We start from the raw sequence: 21471 nt of genomic DNA, 5'->3' as shown, positions 1-21471 counted from the left end.
AGTAACCCCACTTAACCTTTTGGACACTAAGGGGCAATTTAGGATGGCCAATCCACCTAACTTGCAAGCCTTTGGACTGTGGGAGGAAACCGGAGCACACAGAGGAAACCCACGCAGACATGGGGAGAACGTGCATACTCCGCACAAACAGTGACTCAAGACGGGAATTGAACCTGGAACCCTGGAGCTGTGAAGCAACATTGCTAATCACTGTGCTACCATGCCACCCCCGTAAATTTAGAGCACTCAATTACAGTACTCGGGCAGCACGGTAGCATTGTGGTTAGCACAATTGATTCACAGCTCCAGGGTTCCAGGTTCAATTCCCAGCTTGGGTCACTGTCGGTGCGAAGTCTACACATTCTCCCCGTGTCTGCGTGGGTTTCCTCCGGGTGCTCCAGTTTCCTCCCACAGTCCAATGATGTGCAGGTTAGATGGATTGCCCTCAGTGTCCAAAATTGCCCTCAGTGTTGGGTCGGGTTACTGGGTTATGGGGATAGGCTGGAGGTGTGGACATTGGGTAGGGTGCTCTTTCCAAGAGCCGATGCAGACTCGATGGGCCGAATGGCCTCCTTCTGCACTGGAAATTCTATGATTCTATGAATTCTTTCTTTCCAATTAAGGGACAATTTAGCATGGCCAATTCACCTACCCTGCACATCTTTTTGGGTTGTGGGGGTGAGACCCACGCAGACACGGGGAGAATGTGCAAACTCCACATGGGCAGTGACCCGGGGTTGTGATCGAACCGGATCCTTGGCGCCGTGAGGCAGCAGTGCTAGCCACTGTGCCACCAAGCTGCCTGCAGGACGAGGTAGCCAGCTTAATTGCTACCCCATCCACCACCTTAAACATTCACTTCCTGACACACAGTGGCAGCAGTATCACACACAAGATAAACTGCAGCAACTCATCAAACCCGCAACTTCTACCACCTAGGACAAGGGCAGCAGATGCAACCAACTACTGTGGAATCATATTCCTCAAGGGACTACAAAAACTAAAAATAAACTGACCAGGATTACTCTTTGTGAAAAGCTACTTCAGTCAACTATCACTTTACCAAGCACTTAAACAAAAAGAACATCTGCTGGCCTACTTTCATTGCTTATTAAAATGAAATAGGATTTATTGGGGAAGGTGGGTGAGTAGGCAATTTTAAGAGGATATAATGTACTTGAATAGCCACAATTTAATTAGCTGAAATTTGTGTTTTATTTACTTATTATTATTTTATTTGCTTGAGTATTTTCATCCAGTGAAAGAAACTCCAAAGGGCACCATTACTCTAAAAGTCTGTATTTAGATTTAAGATAAATTGTACACACCATTAAGGGTTCATATTTTCAGTATTGCTTTAATTTGAAGTAGTATGGTAAAAATTAATAGTTACATAAATTCGGGCACATGCATTTGTAACATAGAGGTACATTAATGGTTGTTATATAACGAGTTGGTTAACAGTTTTGGACCTCTGAAGCATTCTATGCTTGTAACAAACTGACTAGTCATTAGACGTAATGCCTTCAAAACTATGCCTAATCATTTGATGGTGCCCTAGTTTGTCTTCGTGCAAAATAATAAGATTTACCTCCAGATTTCCAATGATAATGCAGACCCTGATTTTTCTGGGTCTTTCAATCAGCCTGTGCTTTAAGCACCAGTTGGCACCATAACTGTGCTGCTAAATGCTCAAAGCATTTTTTAAATGTATTTTGTTACAAACATTTATCAAAACAGGTTACAGCAAATAAACACCCTGAGAAACATACTTCCCAGCAATCAACTATACAGCCTGTACAAACTTTTTCCCTTTTTCACCCTCTCACCTCCCTGCGATGAACAGCTCCTCAAGCACAGTCACAAACATCCCCACCTTTTCTCAAACTCCCCTGCAGAGCCCCTTAACTCATACTTTATCTTCTCTAATTGCAGGAAGTCGTACTGGTCACCCAACAAAGCCGCTCCCCCCAGTGGTGATGCCGACCGTCACTCCTGTAAAATTTGCTGCCGTGCAATCAGAGAGGCGAAGGCCAAGACATCTGCCTTCCTCCTCTCCATGAGCTCTGGCTTCTCTGAAACCCCAAATATCGCCACCAAAGGGTCCGGGTCCACCTCCTCCTCCACAATCCTGGCTAAGACCGCAAATACTCCCGCCCAGAATCTTCCCAATTTTTCGCAACCCCAAAACATGTACGCGTGATTCGCTGGCCCCCGCCCACACCTCTCACACTCATCTGCTACCCCCTGAAAGAAGCCACTCATTCTCGCCCGAGTCATATGCACCCTGTGCACCACCTTAAACTGTATCAGGCTCATCCTTGCAGAAGAGGAGATCCCGTTTACCCTACGCAGTGCCACACTCCATACTCCCCAATTGATCTCCCCTCCCAACTCCACTTCCCATTTCTCCTTGATCTTCACCACCCGCTCGCCTCCCTGCTCCCCCAGCAACTTGTATATATCCCCAATTCTTCCCTCTCCTTCCACATCCGGAATCAACAGTCGCTCCAGCAGAGTGTATCCGGGCAACCTTGGGAACTCCCTCCAGACCTTTTGCGCAAAGTCCCTAACCTGCAGATACCTGAACTCACTCCTCCTGGGCAGCTCTACCCTCTCCCTTAGCTCCTCCAGACTGGCGAACCCTTCCTTTGAATACAGATCCCTCACCTTGATCAGCCCCACTTCCCTCCACCCCCTGTATACACTATCCTTCCCCCCCGGCTCAAACCCATGATTGTCGCACAGCGGCATTAACACAGATATCCCTTCCACCCTAAAATGCCCCCTCAACTGATTCCATGGGTGGGATTATACGATCCCCGATGGCGAAATCACGTTTGGCGATCGGCCGGAGAACCCTAATTTACGCCGGAATTGGGGGCGGCGCTGTTTTTGCGATGCTCAGCTCCCTCAAAAGCGGTGTACTCATGGAACGCCGTATGGATGGCCTCAGGATGTCACCTGAGGCCCTCTTCCGATGCTCCGCCCACAATGGGCCGAGTCCCCGAATGAGGAGGATTTTCCCATTGGATTCTGGACCCGATTTCAGGACCAATAAGGAGCCTGCAGCAAGACTGATCTAGCAATTTCACAGGAGGAAGCCTCCTACTTGCCCAACCAGAATGTTGCCAGTTTTGGTGCCTCAATAGCTACACTGATAGAAGTAGGAATTGTTGAGACCAGCTAAGGATTTGAATTTAGAGACGCTCTCAAGATCCAAAGTAAAGATTATGATGGCCAAAGTCATTAGGCCCTCCAGAGCAAAGGGAAAGCCCTCCAGAAGAATCATTTGGCTGCAGGTGCGACCTTTCCTACCCACGACTACTACAGGCCACAAAATCACCGCTAATTAGGGCCTTTATCATCTTAATTGGTTGCTCATCTCCGTGGCGCCCATCCCTTCGAAATTTTTCCTCTAGTGAGAAGGCTTTGGGAAGCCATCCCAATGGAGTTTCCTCCTATTATCCAAGCCATTCCCACCACCTCCAATCCTGTCACCATTGTGCAAAGAAAACCTCCATCCAAAAATAGAACAGTATGAGGGACTCTTAAGGAGCCACTTCACACTACTTTGACTTTTCTCTAAAATGGTGTGGAGTCAAGCTCACTTTATAATATTTTCAGCAGGTTTGTTGGAACTCTTGTGCATTTTGTCAACTCAAGCAGTAGTTTTATTAATATTTTAAGGAATAAGGTATTGAGCAGCAATTGCCATTCTGGAGACTTTGCGTGGTTGTGGATAGGGAAGTCAGTGTGATTCCTGCTGGATGGTGGGAATGGGGCCGTCAGTGATTCATCTGCTCGCTGTTACCTCATGGGGTTTAACGGTCCTGATGCCATATAAACGGCACCCGCACACATTCATTGGCTCATTATCAATGCAGCTATCTTTTTGCGGGATAAGATTGTCCGTAATGGGCAGCAAAGAGCCAAGAGGAGTTTAGTGTACTCACGTCCCATGAAGAGCAGGCTGCAGAACTAGCTGGCGAGGATAAACATTGTTCCTCCACAAAATGCAAGATTGGACTCCTCAATAGCCAGTGGGATTCCATGCAGTATACATCGGCAACATGTGGACAATGATGAGTACCTATAATGCCTGCCTAACCAATCAATAATCAAGACAAGACACATGGTGAGATCTTCGGAAGGAGTGGTCTGAGGGAGAGTGGTGACTCACTTGCTATTGGGACATCATTTTGTATTAGGGGATCACTTGGTTGTCAAATGGCACCTCTGCCTAGGAAATAGCCCTCTCCTGCATCTCCGCGGATATTCCATTGCCCTCTGCTCAGCGGGGTGAGAGTCAAGGTCTGAGACGCCCCCTCCAATCTTCTCCCGCTCTCTTCTGATATGGGCTGCCTTTCCCAAAGGACACAAAGGACACGGTGAGACACATGGAGGTGACTTACACGAAGGGGGGTCTGTAGCTGGTGGCATGTGTGTGCAAGGCACCTAGCCAAGAGGACAATACAGGTGTTGGGGTTTGGTGTAGAGTGGGATGTGAGGAAGATGCAGGCAGATGGGTTTTGATTGGCCTCTATGGGAGCGTGGTGTGATGTGAGGAGTGAGGGACGGGAGCGATGCCAGAGGAACAGAGGTGGTGGCTCACCTACCCTAAGGAAGCTGTTCATCTTCTTAGGGCACCGCGTGCCAGTCCGCCTGATGAGCCTCACAGTGCTGACTGCCTCAGCCACCTCCACCCAGGCCCAGTTGACAACTGCAAGCGGAAGCCTCCTGCCCACCCGAGAGGGAAGGGGGGGAACAGTGGCAGGACAAGGGTTGGTCAATGAACAGAGTTGAGTTATGAAAGATGGGGCGGAAGTTTCCGACCCCGGGCCGGGTTGTAGGATCATCGGGGGTGCAATTCACGCGACGCCGCTCCAACGCTGCTCCGCTGATTCTCCGGTGACCGGAGAACCAGGGAGCGGCGTCGGAGCAGCGTCGCGTGAATCGCTCCCCCCCCCCCCCCCCCCCCCCGACGATCCTCCAACCCGGCCCGGGGTCGGGGTCGGAGAATCCCGCCCCATCTTTCATAACTCAACTCTGTTCATTGACCAACCCTCGTCCTGCCACTGTTCCCCCCCTTCCCACCTGTGTTCCCCCAACACACCAACTCCCCCTCCCCCAGTCATGCCTCCATCATCCCCCTTCTCTCCCATGTTCCACACCCCTGCCCCCAGTCCTGTCTTTGTCTCCCCCTGCCTCCCCGCAGCTTGTGATACAAGCACCCCAAATCATGCAGAAAAGCTATTAAAGGTAAATGAAACTGTGCCTACATACCTCACAGTCATTGAACAAAAGCTTGCCAGGTGCACACCTAGATATATCTTATATACAGTTGGAAAACAGACTATTCTTATTATCCTCTGGGAGGGCAATTAATTTTGAAGGCCTTTTAATGATCATTCAGGTGATGCAAATGAATGCAAACGTGGTTCCCACCATTGATCAGAGGGAAACCCGACCTGCCTTTAACCTGCCAATCAGGAGAACAAAATTCCAAATTACCTTCCCACCAGTTGGAAATTGACTTTTTCCATCACTTCAAATTTAGTGCCCCGCCTACCACAATTCCTGCCGATGACAGAAGCAGAAAATTCTGCCCATTTTTTCAAAACATTAACAATCTTTTAATCTGGAAGCTGCTTGCTGGAGTACAGTTCCAGCCTGCAGATTGTTGGTTCAAATTCTTAAAATTCTCAATCGGAGACTGTACTCTCCAGTTTAGTCTTGTGCAGTTGTGAAATGTACTTGTGAAAGTCCACATTAGATTCCAACAGCCTTTATTTAGAGCAGCAGCATCAACTGAGATAGACACAGGAGACTGACACATGGAGGCTTTGAGTATCTATTTCAATGTCACTCCTCTTAGAAACAAATTAGAAATAAAGAAATGCCTTTAAACTTAATTATTTAACTTTCTTACATCCTAATAATGGCTAATGTAACACTTAACATACCAACCTTTTAAAAAGAGCTGAAAAAGCAATGAAGCAGGTTCCTCCAGTGGGTCTGGGATAGGATTGAGCAGTTTTGAAAACATTCCACCACTTCTCTGAACTATCCAATCAATAATTAATGAGATCAGACACAAGGGAATGCCTGTTGCTGTTCAAAAACAAACAGAAAAATGTTTTCCTGTCTCTCGGCAGACAAGAAGCTACTTCATCATGTAGAGAGTCCACTTGTTTGAATTAAATACTACTGAAAGGCTAATGGATGTAGGCTTAATCCTACTTAAGGACCCAAACAGAAATGCACACTATGATCTTTATTGGTGGTACATTTACTCTACATAAATTATAACCATGATTATACTCATCCATTTTCTGCAGTGAGCTTAAACATAACTTTCACTGCTCTTCCCATGTATGTATTTATTCATCCTTTTCAGCTATGTATTCGATTTGTTTCTTAAACAATGTTAATGTCCATTTCTCAATAGTCTCTTGTGGTAAAAAAATTCATATTCTAAAACCCTTGTGTACATTTTAGCTTCTCCCTTTATTCAAGTTATGATACTGAGTCTATGCCACTTGATCAGAAATTGCCAACCAGTGAAAACCATCTTTCACTATTTGCCTTCTCTAAGTGTATTATTTATAAGATCCCCTTTAAACTATCCTTTTTTCTGAAAAGGCTGAATTTTTCAAGCTTTCCTTCATAACATTGATCTCTCATTACTGGGGGCATTTTGTTGATTTTTGCTGTATCCTTACCACTTTTTCCTTGCCTTTATATTCATTGGGCACAATTCTCTTGCTATGTTGCATTCAAGCGAGAGCACAACGCGGCTGGAGAATCTCGGGAGAGCCCTCCAGTGGACCCCCGACAACCTCATCGCCTTGCGGGATTCGTCAAACTCCCACGTGACGGAGTCGGAACTCGCCCAAAATGGGCAGGGCCAAATGAGGCTCCCGGAAGTAGGTCGTAAACCTACTTATGACCAACCAGCCGGGGCTCCACTGCCCTCAGTCGATTCTCTGGCCTCCCCAGGGAGGCTGCAGCAGGCATCGATCAGTACTGGTCCACACAAACATGGGCCAGGGAAACCCCATGGCAGTCAGGGTAAGTGCAGCATGGCTCACTGGCTTCACCCTGGAGCGTGGATACCTTGGCACTGCCCAGCTGGCACCTTGGCACGGTCACCCTGGCACTGCCAAGGTGCCCTGATGAGACTGCCAAGCTTGCAGGAGCACTGTCTGGTGCCAGGCTGGCAGTGCAAGGGTGTCTAAGTGCCAGGGTGGCACTGCCAAGGGTCAGGGGCAGATGGAGGCCATGCCCTTGAAATTAGGGTGGAGGGAGGTTTGAAGAGTGGAGGAGTGCAGGGCAGGAAGTAAGGGCATCTGGGATTTTGGAGTGGTGACAGGTGGGGACCTGGATGGGAGGGAGTGCTGTCAGGAGCTTGGAGGGGGGCGGCTGAAGAGCAGGGTGTCCTCACTAGGGGAGTGTGGGGCAGTGTCCATGTGTGTGGGGGGTGAGATTGCCCATGGTTGGTGTGTTGGGGCACACTTTCAAAATGGCAGCCCGCTCTCCGAGTTCAGCTCCCCAGTGTCAACAAAAATTTTAATTGTGAGCTAATCCAGTGAGGAACACCCCAGGGCCTAAAAAGTGACGAAATGTCATGGAATAACGGTGGGAAACTCGCCGGCAGAGCCAGCTGGAAATTCCCTGAAAAACCCGCCACAAATTAACTTAAACATATTTTGGGAGAATCGCACCCATTGTCTCTAGGTATTGTCTTTACTTGCCTTTGCATGTCCTTTTCGACTTTCATTCCAATATTTAAAGATGTGTTTGTAACTCTGAAGATTTTTATTTCTCCACTCTGTTGAGAAACTTAGTATTTAGAATATATTTCCTTTCCCTGCACTTTTTACATTTCTTTGCACTAAATTTGTTCTGTCACCCATCTGTCTGTTGTGGACAGATGGGTGACAGATGTCCATCATCTTTCTCACAATTTGCCATAGCTTCTCATTTGTAACAAGTTTCTAAATCATTCCCTTTGTGCCAATTGCCAAATCATTTAAACAAATATAAAACAATTGAATTCCCAGCAAAAAACTTTGAACACATTATAAACCATACTCAACCAAAATAAAAATGGGCATTTTCCCTTTCACTTTGCTTTCTATCTCCAGTCATCTTTCTATCTTTCTATCCATTCAACAAAATTCCCTTGAAGACCATGGGGAGAATTGGCAATCCCCCAAAAAAGGGGTATGGGGATCACGATATGCGACAAACCTGCATCCATTCGTTGCTCTGCAGGCAGCACATTAAATTGGTACTACCTACTTTTTAAACAATTGTGTGCAACCAGAACCCGCTGCATATTTCATTGGTTGTGCACGGAGGGCCCTGAAATTGCTAATGGCTAAAGCACAGTACTTAAAAAGGCAATGCACACCTCATAGAAGAGAGGTGGCAATATGGCTGCAAAAAATGATGGGGTTTTTTACCCCCAAAGACTCAGTCTGAGTTGTATTACTTTGAACAAAGGCTGAACATGTGACAGAGTGAGCACCAAAGTTTTCAGATAATAAAGGTCTTGCTGAAAGAGGTAAAGGAGGAGAAAATTTCCTTTATTTCTGGAGTTCAGGATATATTGGGCGCGATTCTCCGATGCAGGACAGAGTGTCCGCGCCGTCGTGAACGCCGTTGAGTTTCACAACGGCACGAAACGGGCACGGGCACTAAGATTCAGGCCACTACAAGGGGCCAGCACGGCGCTAGAGTGGTTCACGCCGCTCCAGCCTCACTTCCTGGCACGCAATGGAGGCGGCACCAACCCGCGCATGCGCAGTGGCTTTACGGAACACGCCGGCCCAGATGCAACATGGCGGGGGAGTTCTGGGGCCGGACACGCAACAAAGTAGGACCGGGGGGAGGGGGAGAGGCCGGCCTGCCGATTGGTGGGCCCCGATCACGGGCCATCGGAGGCCCCCCGTGGATAGAGCACCCCTCCCATTCCCCCCCCCCCCGCCCCACAGCGGCCGGCCCCCGACCCTTTGTGCAGAGTTCCCGCTGGCAGCGACCAGTCGTGGACGGCGCCGGCAGGACTCTCCTTTTTCCGCGCGGCCGCTCGGCCCGTCCGGGCCGGAGAATTGGCGGCCCAGCCTCGTACAACGGCCCGTGACCGGCGCCGCGCCAAACGCGCCGGCGCAAATGGCACCAATTCGCCGCACCTCAGAGAATCGCACACTGGTGTCGGGACGGCATGGCGCGGATGCGGCGATTCTCCGGACCAACGCGGGGCTGGAAGAATCACGTCCAGGGTCAAAGATATGCTCTAGAGGCAGTGTGAACAAGTAGCAGCAAAAGTCAATTCCATCCAAGAACATGGATGTAGCACAGACATCAATTTATCTATTTGACATCAGCTGTCAAAGTTAGTGAATTTATCTTCAAATGGTATATCCTGCCAACTGCACCGCTCGCCTCATCCACCACTCAATTCACCACACTCTCATTACCCATCTATCAACAATCTCTATCAGGATTTTCATTCATGTGCATTATCTCACATACTTGGCATTGTTTAACCCATGAATTCAAACTCACAAACCACACACAAGCAGCTATTCAACCATGGCAACTCAATCACCCAAACATGACACTCATCGGCACAGTTCACTCTTGCCTGCAGAAGAATATGGTGCAGAACATTACAGGCAGCAAGAACTGGAGAGGGGCAAGCACATCTGCATATTTTAACCTCCTTGCAGGAGATGGTGCTGGCTATCATGGAAAGGGAGATCACTGAAGCTCTGTCCAATGGTCGGGCTGCAGGGATCAGTGATGAGGTATCCTGATGTAATCCTTCATCTCATCCACTTCTTCCCCATCCCATAAGTTTTTTTCTGACTCACAAGCTGCAGGTGTTGTAAGCATGCACTTATTACTTTGTTCTCTCCCCTCAACACAACCAAACCACTGTGAATTTTAAATTTCAGATAATCAAAAAATTGGAACCTTCCCCGCAAGCGGAGAAAGAGGAAGGCAAGAACGATAAGTGGGCGGGATTCTCCCATCGGGCGGCTAAGTGCCGACGCTGGCGTAAAAACAGGAGTGTTTTACTCCAATGTCGGCGCCCATTCCAGGACCCCATTCCGCAGCCCACAGGGGGCTAGCATGGCGCTGGAGTGGCCCACGCCGTTCCAGCTGCCGATCCCGGCCTGAACCCGTGCTGCGGGGTCCGCGCATGCGCAGTCGGGCCGGCGCCAACTAACGCATGTGCAGTGGCCTTCTACCCCGTGCTGGCCATGATGCCAAATGGCGCAGGGCTACAGAAGCCGACGCGGAAGACAGGAGGCCAGAGAACAGAAAAGCCAGCCTGCCGATCGGTGGGCCCCGATCGCAGGCCAGGCCACTGCAGAGGCCCCCCCCCCGGGGTCGGAATCCCCCACACAAGCTGTCCCCGGACCCTTAATCGCCGAGGTCCCGCCGGCTCAGAGGATGTTAGAACGGCGCCGGCGGAACTCAGCTTTTTGGTGACGGCTCCGCGGCCCATCCGGGCTGGAGAATCGGCGTGCCAGCCCGTGCCGGAGAGTTGCCGCATACCCCGACCGGTGCCGCGCCAACCACGCCGGCCCCAGTGGCACCGATTCTCTGCTCTGCAGAGAATCGTGTCCCGGCATCAGGACGGCGTGGTGCGATTCAGGCGGCCCGCCAGCGATTCTCCGACCCGGCAGGGGAGCGGAGAATTCCACCCACTATCATTAAATCGTTTACCACAGTCACCAGCTTAAACATCGATACTGTACATCTTTCGGAGATTAAGATAGAGAAAGGATCTGTATGCAGTGAGATGCCAGATCCAAGTGTACGAGAGGCTAGGCAGAGGGTGCGGGAGAGGGTATGGGGCCGGAAAGTCCCGGTCAACGTTTTATGTGACAAGGATGTTTAACACATTTGCAGGTGGCTTCTGTGCATTATATGCTGTAGGTACTTAGCTAAATATTCTTTATTAGGCCTTTTTTGTGGTCTTTCCTCATGCACTTTGATCCTTCAAGTCTGTCGGGCAATTTAGGCCCTGCAACTTGGGACAGGTGGGTGATTGGGAAGTATTGACCCAGAGACGAAAATTAATTTTAAACACTGATGGGAATCTAGTATTCGCTCTCAGGCATGCACTGGAGAGTGAAAAGATTGTTTTGTCTCAATGAAAAAAATGAACTAAATACAGATATATTTTAAGTAGTTAATTTCCTTGTATTATTTTTGCAGATTGCTGAGAGCACAGGATAGTTTTGAGCGGACTGGTAGATTTGAGTGCACTCAATGCGTTTGTGGTCTTTTGCCATTTGTTAGCAAAGATGGCAAAATACTGTTGATCTGTAATCAAACTTATTCCAAATTAGAACAGTTGATGTGAATTGATCACTGGTAGGGGCCAGAATTCTCTCACCCCAGTGCCCAACCGGAGAACCGGATGGACCGATGCGAATCGCGCCACGCCGCCCCCCCCGCCGATTCTCTGGAGCGTAGAGAATCGGCAAGGCGCCGGTGCGGTCAGCACGGCGCCAGTCGGGGGGCCGCTCTAAGGCCCCCCCCCCCCCGGCGATTCTCGGCCCGGGATCGGCCGAGCGGCCACGCTCAAAAAGCCAAGTCCCGGCAGCGCCGCCCACACCTGCTCTTACCAAGCGGGACCTCAACGTGGATGCATCGGGGGGGGGGGGGGGGGGGGGGGGGCCTGGTGGAGGGGGGGCACTCAGGCTGGGGGCCTCTTTTGCTCCGCGCCGGCCCCTGTAGCCCTTCGCCATGTTGCGTCGGGGCCGGCGTGGAGAAGAGAGCCACCACGCATGCATGGCAATCGCGCCGGTCCCACTGCGCATGCGCTCGTTGTCGCCGGTCCCACTGCACATGCGCTCGTTGTCGCCGGTCCCACTGCACATGCGCTCGTTGTCGCCGGTCCCACTGCGCATGCGCTCGTTGTCGCCGGTCCCACTGCGCATGCGCTCGTTGTCACCGGTCCCACTGCGCATGCGCTCGTTGTCGCCGGTCCCACTGCGCATGCGCTCGTTGTCACCGGTCCCACTGTACATGCGCTCGTTGTCACCGGTCCCACTGTACATGCGCTCGTTGTCGCCGGTCCCACTGTACATGCGCTCGTTGTCGCCGGTCCCACTGTACATGCGCTCGTTGTCACCGGTCCCACTGCGCATGCGCTCGTTGTCGCCGGTCCCACTGCGCATGCGCTCGTTGTCACCGGTCCCACTGCGCATGCGCTCGTTGTCACCGGTCCCACTGAGCATGCGCTCGTTGTCACCGGTCCCACTGTACATGCGCTCGTTGTCGCCGGTCCCACTGTACATGCGCTCGTTGTCACCGGTCCCACTGCGCATGCGCTCGTTGTCGCCGGTCCCACTGCGCATGCGCTCGTTGTCACCGGTCCCACTGTGCATGCGTGCACCCCATGGCCCCCATCTGACTCCGGGATCGGCAGCTGGAGCAGCGTGGGTCCCTCCAATGCCATGCTGGCCCCCTGTAGGGGTTGGAATTTCTGCTCCTGAGGCCACGTTGACGCCGTCGAGAAACACACCGGTGTTTACAACGGCGTCAACGCTTAGCCTCAGGATCAGAGAATCCCGCCCAGGGTTTGACCACACTGAACAGAAAAATGTCATCATTTTCAGGTAGGGTTTTTCAACAAACAAAACTATGTAACATGCAACAATAAATTTGACAATTTATTCAGGTTGCACTATAAGATTCTTCTATCAGACAAGACGTTTGAATCTTTACTTCAAGATGCTAAAATATTCTAGGAAAAGCCAGTCCAGATCACATGGTCCTGTATTATCTGTAAAGCTACTTAACTTGTCTGTTTTAAATTGTTTACAAAGTTGTCGCATGGCATGGATGCATACTACAATCTCCTCACCACAGAGGGCAAGATAACACTTTTAACCTGACTCCACAACCCACACCACGTTCCCTACAATTCTTTACTGACACTCTTCTTCTCCCCTCCCTCCTCAGTTTATGCTGGCATTCTTTTCCTGTTTGCTGTTCCCAGTTCAGAATGGTGCCTTCTTCTTATAGTCATAGAGTCCTATAGCACAGAAAAGGTCCTTCAGCCCATTGCGTCTGCGCCAGTCAAAAACAACCACCGAACTATTCTAATCCCATTTTCCAGCACTTGGCCCATGGTCTTGTATGCCCTGTGATCGATAGTGCACATCTAAATACTTCTTAAATGTTATGAGGGTCTCTGCCCCTTAGTCTATTGCTCCAGTCTAAGATTTGTTCTTCTTTGTTCTTTGTTCTTTTAAGATGGTTTTCTTCCCTGCCTCGAGCAAATGCCCATACCAATTGTCCCTCATCAGTACATTTCTCCCAACACGCCCTTTCCACTTAGTTGAAAGAGTCATTTTCTTCCCCCTTCTCGGGTCACACTAGCTTTATCCTGCTTTCTAAGTGCTAGTCCAAACTCCTTTTTATAGATCCTGGGCAGAATTCTCCGCAAGGCCCGACGCTGTCGTACAACCCGAAGAGGTTCACGACGGCGTCGGAAGCCTCTCCCGGTCCCCTATTCTCTCCTCCCCAGGGGGATAGGAGGGCCGTACCGGGAAACTCAGCCGCCGGGCCTTGTCCCTGGCTTCAAGTCCCGGCGCACCAAGAATGATGCCGCCGCGGCGCCTAATGACGTCAGCCACGCATGCGCGGGTTGGACAGCTTAAACCCGCGCATGCGCGGTTGCCGTCTTTCCCCTCAGCCGCCCCGCAAGACGTGGCGGCTTGATCTTTCGGGGCGGCGGAGGGGAAAGAGTGCGTCCCCTTGAGACGCCGGCCCAACGATCGGTGGGCACCGATCGTGGGCCCGTCCCCTCCCGAGCACGGTCGTGGTGCTCGATCCCCGATCCGCCCCCCACAGGCCCCACACTTACCTGGCGCGCCATGTTCACGATGGCAGCGACCAGGTGTGGTTGCCGCCGTCGTGAACAGGTCGGGAACGGCAGGCCGCTCGCCCCATCCGGGCCGGAGAATCGCGGGCCACCGTGAAAAACGGCGGCCCGCGTTGCTCCGAGCGGCGTGTCGCAAAACCGGACACGCCATTTTGGGGGGGGGGGGGTGGAAGAATAGCGGGAGATGCGGGAGCGGACCTCCCACTATTCTCCTACCCATCGTTGTTGCGGAGAATCGCGCCCCCTGTTCTAGTGGCTTAAACACGTCTGCATGCTGCCAGGAAATTCCTGATCTCAAATTATGCAAAATGGTTAGTTAAAGCTGTTGGAGCAAGAACACAAGAATGAGCTGTCATCGGCATTCGGCAGGAGTGCTAATCTTCATTCATTAAAGTAGGTGAGTAGAAATTGAACATTACAGCAACTGAAGAAACAAACATATTCACTTATTGGTCAAATGCATTTATTGAGAATATAATCCTGGAAAAAATAATCAGTAGTATGAACCATACCTGCACCTGGAATGATTGCCAACTTCGATTCCACAAGTCCCATTTTTGCAGAGGTAGCTGCAAAATAAAGCACAGAAATACACATTGTTCAGAGACATGTTTTACACACTAATTGTTCAGTGCTACTTATAGGGATTTCATTCTTCAACTTGTAGGAGCCTCCAACAACCATAATATTATACCCTGAATTGATTATGAGGAACCACGTGCCAAACAGTAGCGTGAGAAATATGCCGATGATTTATGGATGGAGGCTGCTGGATATGGTCTACTCACATGCTGCTTCAGACTGTAGTAACTGCATCTCTGAACCACTCTGATGCGATGTGAAGCTAAACAAGAATTAATTTCCACTCAATACAAAACCCTCTCGCCAGTGTACCAAGATCATACGGTTGTATGATGAATGTGATGATAGGTTTTGCTAAAACTTCAGTCCAGACAAATTCTATGATTCTATGAAAAATGTGCATTAGATAAAAAAGATGATTTAATATAGATTTTTTTTACAAGTATGGCTACTCACCTGCTCGGCTCCTCGCAGAAGCCCTGCTGCCAGGTTCATGTTTTTAAAAAGGAATACTAATCAGCACCAGCGTGACCACTTGCTGGAGAGGCCACTGGATCACGGGAGGCTGTTGGATATGGGGTGGCTCCCATTAATTGTATCAAAATAGAGGTTAAGTGGTGATTATCGGCTTCCCGCCACATTACGTTAGGATCCGGATTTTGGCGATAGTAATATTGGATCAGGCTCCACACTATGTGGATATGCGATGCGAGGCAGGCTGAGCCCAGCATGGAGGTTGGACAGATCATTCCTGACAGACAAGGGGTTTTGTGAAAGGGTGGCTTCGGCCATAGGGAATTACATAAATTCCAATCAGAATGGGGAGGTCTCGCCTTCCACATTCTTGGAAGCGTTGAAGGCGGTGATCAGAGGAGAAATAATATCGTAAAGGGCCCACAAGGTTAAGGCTGGCAGGGCTGAAAGGCAGAGGTTGGTAGACTTAATCTTGGAGGTGGCAGTACTCCACGGCACCTCCGGCAGATTTGTTGGCAGAGGGAAAGAGGCTACAAATGATGTTTGAATCGACGGCGAATGCGGTGAGCCAGCTTTGCCATTTGCGAGGGATATTTTATGAGTACTGGGATAAAACGAGTCCATTATTGGTTCACCAATTAAGACAGCAGGTAGACACATGGGAAATAGCTCAGGTTAAAGATGAGGGGGGAGAGCTGGTTACTGCCCCGGATAAGATGAATGGAGAGTTGAGGTTTTTTATTGTAGGCTATACAAGTCTGAACCACCGGAGGATGGCTCGGAGATGGCGTGATTTTTGGGCAGATTGGACTTCCCAGTGGTAGAAAGTGTGAGGAGGGAGGGGCGGGAGGCAAGTTTGGAGTTGGAGGAAGTTATCGACTGTATTGGTTCCATGCATCAGGGAAAGCACCAGGGCCAGATGGTTTTCCGACCTAATTTTATAAACAGTTTGCGGCCTTGTTGGCGCCACACATACTGGAAATGTTCAACGACTCTCTGCTGAGAGGGGTGCTGCATGTCACGTTGACTCAGGCCTCGATCTCTCGAAAAAGGACAAAGATCCCCTTGAGTGTGCGTCTTATAGGTCTATTTCACTATTAAACATTAACGCAAAAATACTAGCTAAGGTTCTGGCAAAACGTTTGGAGGGGTGCCTACCAGAACTGATCTGAGGACCAGACAGGATTTGCCTGGGGCCGACAGCTGTCGTCCAACATCAGGAGGTTTTTGAGTGTGGTCATGTCATCCTCTGTGGAGCAGGTGCCGTTGGTAATCATCTCCATGGAGACGGAGAATGCCTTTGACTATGTTGAGTGGAGCTACCTCTTTGAGGTTTTGGGGCGATTTAGGTTTGATTCTACTTTTATTTCCTGGGTGAAACTGCTAAAAAATGCCCCACAGCTGGTGTCTGGACCAATGCTGTAAGCTCAGGATATTTCCAACTATACAGGGGCACGATTCAGGGATGCCCGTTATCTCCACTATTGTTCGCACTAGCGATTGAACCATTGGCCATTGCGATTAGATCATCAGGGGAATGGAAAGGTATTGGGGTGGGGGGTGGGTGATGAACAGGGAGTGTCCCTTTACACAGACAATTTGTTGTACGTTTCTGATCCTCTCACAGATATGGAAGACATTATGGAATTGTTGAAACAATTTGGATACTTTTCAGGGTATAAATTGAATGTGAGCCAGAGCGAGATGTTGCCGGTAAATTCCCTGGGGAAGAGGACAGGTCTGGGAAGGATGCCTTTTAAGCTGGCCAAGACAAAGTTTAGGTATTTAGGGATTCAGGTGGTGCACGATTGGACACTGTTGCATAAACTGAATTTTTAAAAAATAAATTTAGAGTACCCAATTCATGTTTTCCAATGAAGGGGCAATTTAGCATGACTAATCCACCTACCCTGCATATTGTTGGGGTGTGGGGGAGAAACCCATGCAAACATGGGGTGAACGTGCAAACTCCACATGGACAGTGCCCCAGAGCCAGGATCAAACCTGGGACCTTGGAGCCGTGAGGCAGCAGTGCTGTCCACTGTGCCACCGTGCTGCCCTGCATAAACTGAACTTGACCAGTCTGGTGGAAGAGGTGACGAGGGACCTGAGGAGGTGGGATGCCCTCCCACTAACCTAGGCTGGTAGAGTACACACAGTCAAAATGAACGTTTTACAGAGGTTTCTATTCATGTTCCAAAGTCTTCCAATCTTCCTCCCATAATCTTTTTTCGCTAGGGTTGATAGGTAATCTCTGCCTTTGTTTGGGCAGGAAAGACTCCTAAGATTAGAAGAACTTTCCTGCAGAGAGGGCGACAATGGAGTGGGTTGGTCCTAACAAACCTGGTGCTCTATTATAGGGCGGGAACACTGGGAAAGCGCGAAGATGATTTGTGGAGCCTGGTACTGGCTGGGGTCAGCTGCGAAGGCCTCTTGAGTAGGGTCGTGTCTAAGGGCGTTGGTTATGGCCCCTCTTCAGTTCGCCCCAGCTAGACTATCAATGAGCCCGGTAGTAGGGGCATCTTTAAGAATTTGGAACCAGTTTAGACAGCATTTTGGACTGAGGGACATGTCATTACTGTCACCAATTTGTGACAATTATAGGTTTGCCCCATCAAGGCTGGACACAATGTACAGAATATGGAGAAGGAGAGGGGTTAAGAGGTTCAGGGATTTATTCGTGGAGTTTAGAGGAGATGGAGGAGAAATGCAAGTGCATTCAGATATTTGCAGGTGAGGAACTTAATTCGTAAAGAGTTGTCCTCGTTCCCCCAGCTGCCGACACCCACACTGATAGATCGGATGCTATCACCGGATGTGATGGGACAAGGAGAGATCTCCAATATATATGAGTTTTTACTGGAGACTGGGAAACCATCACGAGGAGAGGTGAGGGGCAAGTGGGAATTAGAGCTGGGCCGAGGGCTGGAGGGAGGGGTGTGGAGTGAGATCCTGCATAGGGTGAACTTTACCTCCTCCTGCACTGGTTGAGCCTGATACAATTTAAAGTAGTACATAGAGTGCACTTAACTAAGATGCATATGAGTGGGTTCTTCCCTAGGGTGGAAGACAGGTGTGAGCGTTGACAGGGGGGCCGGCGAATCAGGCTCCTGCCCCACGTTAGTTGGGTTCTGGGTCTCATTTTTTGAGATCATGTCAGAGATCGTTGGGGTCAAACTAGTAAGGGAGGGAGGATAGTCCGGCTGAGGGGGGGGAATAGGGGATTTAGGGTTGTTGCTGTTACTTTGTTCAAATAAAAATGACAAACTGTATGATATAGTTAAGCCTTTGTGTGTACAAATTTGATAATGTTTGGAATAAAATAGATTCCAAAAATGTTATCTGCTTATAGCTGCATGTATATCTCAGTAGTTCTAAGCAAGGTTGAACCTCTTCCCTCCAGATTTTGTGTTACTCAATCATGTGATATTGCACCATAGGTACATCAGCATCAGGTATTTCAAATGTTAACCCTTCACTCTACATTTTCCTTCACACTTGATTTGACCAAGTATTCAACGGGATTGTCGCTTACCAGCCACACGAATGTCACAGGCCAAAGCCATTTCCAAGCCCCCTCCTAAGGCAGCTCCATCAAGTACAGCAATTGTGGGCATTGGCAGGTTACCTGTGGTATATACAAAAATAATTCTGTAACATACAAATTAAGGTGAAAATAATTTTTTTTTCAGATCAGAACAGCTTTATTTCAATCTTACCTTACTATTAACATGGAAACTACTGAAACTACAATAGAGTAGTAATATTTTATTGTCTTGCATGTAGGACAGCTAGCCAAAGAGTTGGCAAACCACCTGAAGAGATGGCAGAGACCACATTCTCACAAATGCCAGCTGCCCACAGTCATTTAACATTCGACGGGACATTAATTGGCTTAAGAAGAGACCATCTGGGGATCAAGTCGCACCTTACAGACCTGCTGGTGAATCAGATTGGCTAGCAGCCCTGTCGGGCCCAGCAGCATCAAGTTCAAGCGATGGTCACTGCTGGGACAACAGACTGCCCCAGAAAAGTAGGAGATAATGGAGGCGGGACTGAAAATACATTTGGAGTATTGGCAGGCCTGACTAACAAGCCCCAGCGAGGGTAGTGAGAGGGTTGGGGGCCAGGTTTAGAGGCTGGTGGGGCGAGGGTTAAAGGGGGCCATGACCTTCAGGGGAGGGTGACGCCTCTGATGGGTACATCCCCAAAGGAGATTCTCCCCCTCTTCCTCTGCACTAGCTGCACAGTTAAAGCTGTCTGGCTTCCCATAGCGCATGGGCCTCTCAGTGTTGAGGGTAAGATCATGGCTAAGTTGAGTTGAGGCACCAGGTGACAATTAATACTTCAGGCCATCAATAGACCCAAGCGAGGTGCTCATCTGCCACTTCCACCACTGGAGACAGGTCAGGGGTGAGCAGATAGGCAATGTGCAGGTCAAGTTGCAGAGTTTGCAACCTTGCAAACTCTGCAACTTTGGACTTGACCGCTCCCTGTGCAGCTGGATCCTTGACTTCCTCACCAACAGACCGCAGTCTATCAGGGTAGGTAATAGCACCTACTCCACAATAGTCCTCAACATCAGGGCCCCACAGGAATGTGTGCTCAGCCCTCTACTGTACTCCCTAGACACACACGACTGTGTGGCAAGATTTAACTCCAATTCAATATATAAGTTTGCAAATGATACGACTATGGTGGGTCGTATCTCAAACAATGACGAATCATACTACAGAAGGGAGATAGATCACTTGGTTGAATGGTGTACCAAAAACAACCTCTCTCTATCTCTAAATGTTGGAAAGACCAAAGAACTGATCATCGACTTCAGGAAGTGTAGTATGGCACACATACACACACACCCCCCCCCCCCCCCCCGGCTACATCAATGGCTCCGAAGTGGAGATGGTCGATAGCTTTAAGTTCCTGGGGGTCAGCATCACCAACAGTCTGTCCTGGCCCACTCACATTGATGCAACAGACAAGAAAGCCCAACAACGTCTCTACTTCCTACGGAAGCTAAAGAAATTTGGCATATCCGCATCAACTCTCACAAATTTCTACAGATGTGCCATAGAGAACATCCTATCCGGCTGCATCACAGCCTGGTATGGCAACTGCTTGGCCCAAGATTGCAAGAAACTGCAGAGTGTGGTGAACTCAGCCTAACACATCACACAAGCTTGCCACCCCCACATTGATTCTGTCTACACCTCCCGCTGCCTCAGGAAGGCAGACAGCATTGTCAGAGATCCCTCACACCCAGGCTTTGCCCTTTCCAGACCCTTCCATCAGGCAGAAAATACAGAAGTCTGAAGACCCGCGCATCCAGACATAGGAACAGTTTCTTCCCCACATCTACTAGACTCCTCAAAGGCTATCCCTTGGACTGATCTGTTCCCTGTAAGAACACTATTCACGACACCCTATGGTGCTTTTGTTTGCTCTTGTTCCGCACTGTAACCAATCACTGTGTAACATTTGTCAATGTACTCTGTCGATTATTCTTTTGTCTACTATATACTGTGTATGCTCCCTTGGTCGCAGAAAAATACTTTTCACTGTACTTTGGTACATGTGACAGTAAATATCAATCAATCAATAATTATCAATCAATCAATCTGCCCAATGGCCAAGACTTGCTTCTAAAATGCCGGCCACAACTGACTTTGAAGATTGCCGGCCATCCCGCGCATGCGTGGCGGATCAATCAGTGCTCAGGCCCAGAGTCCAGCGGGGTGGAACGACTCCCCCTGACGTCAGCACGCTGTCCAGGGACAGTTTTTTCAGAAAATGACAGAGCCCTCCCACCAGAAGCAGCGGTCGAGTACAGGTTGCGCATTCCGTAAGCTAACATCATGTGTTTTAGGCGCGAGAGAGATTTGTCCATTTTGGAGTGCTGGAGTGAACTTCTGGGCTCTGGTGAACAACCCATGAAGAAGAAGCTGAAAACAGGAACAAAGCAGCATGAAGATGAATATTTGTGGTATGGGTTATTAATTCTTCCATTGCAAATCAGGATTCAAAGTTCATGTGTATTATATGCAGGAACTGATCAGGGACATCAGAGTGTGACTGTAAGTGAGGCAGGCAGAGGGAACCTGAGTTCAGGAGTGCAGGAGCCTCAGCCCTTGACCTTGTCCAACAGGTATGAGACTCTTGCTCCCTGTATGGATGAGGAAAGGGGCTCTGGACAGGATGAGCCAACTGACCACGGTACCATGGTGCAGAAGGCCATTCAAGAGGGGGGAGTAAAAAGACAAGTAGTTGTTATAGGGGATTCTATAATTAGGGGGACAGATAGTATCCTATGCAAGCCGGATCGGGAGTCTCGCATGGTGTGTTGCCTGCCCGGTGCCAGGGTGCGGGACATCTCTGACCGGCTTGAAAGGATACTGGAGCGGGAGGGGGAGGATCCAGTTGTTGTGGTCCACGTTGGGACTAACAACATAGGTAAAGCTAGGGTGGAGGACCTGTTCGGGGACTATCAAGCACTA

At 49.5% G+C, this 21471-nt stretch overlaps 1 protein-coding gene across 1 annotated transcript in view; it reads right to left on the bottom strand.

The window, feature by feature from the left end:
• auh (AU RNA binding protein/enoyl-CoA hydratase) overlaps nt 1-21471 on the bottom strand; it is a 348073-nt gene that overhangs the window by 113600 nt on the left and 213002 nt on the right. The window contains exons 5-6 of the mRNA XM_038804728.1: nt 18510-18602; nt 14431-14487 (exon numbers count right to left, since the gene is read on the bottom strand). Of these exons, the coding sequence (XP_038660656.1) occupies nt 14431-14487; nt 18510-18602 (150 nt within the window). The remainder of the gene's footprint in view (nt 1-14430; nt 14488-18509; nt 18603-21471) is intronic.

Source organism: Scyliorhinus canicula, chromosome 8 (assembly GCF_902713615.1).
Source record: "Scyliorhinus canicula chromosome 8, sScyCan1.1, whole genome shotgun sequence".
Classification (NCBI taxonomy): Eukaryota; Metazoa; Chordata; class Chondrichthyes; order Carcharhiniformes; family Scyliorhinidae; genus Scyliorhinus; species Scyliorhinus canicula.
This window is presented reverse-complemented; position numbering and strand designations above follow the sequence as displayed.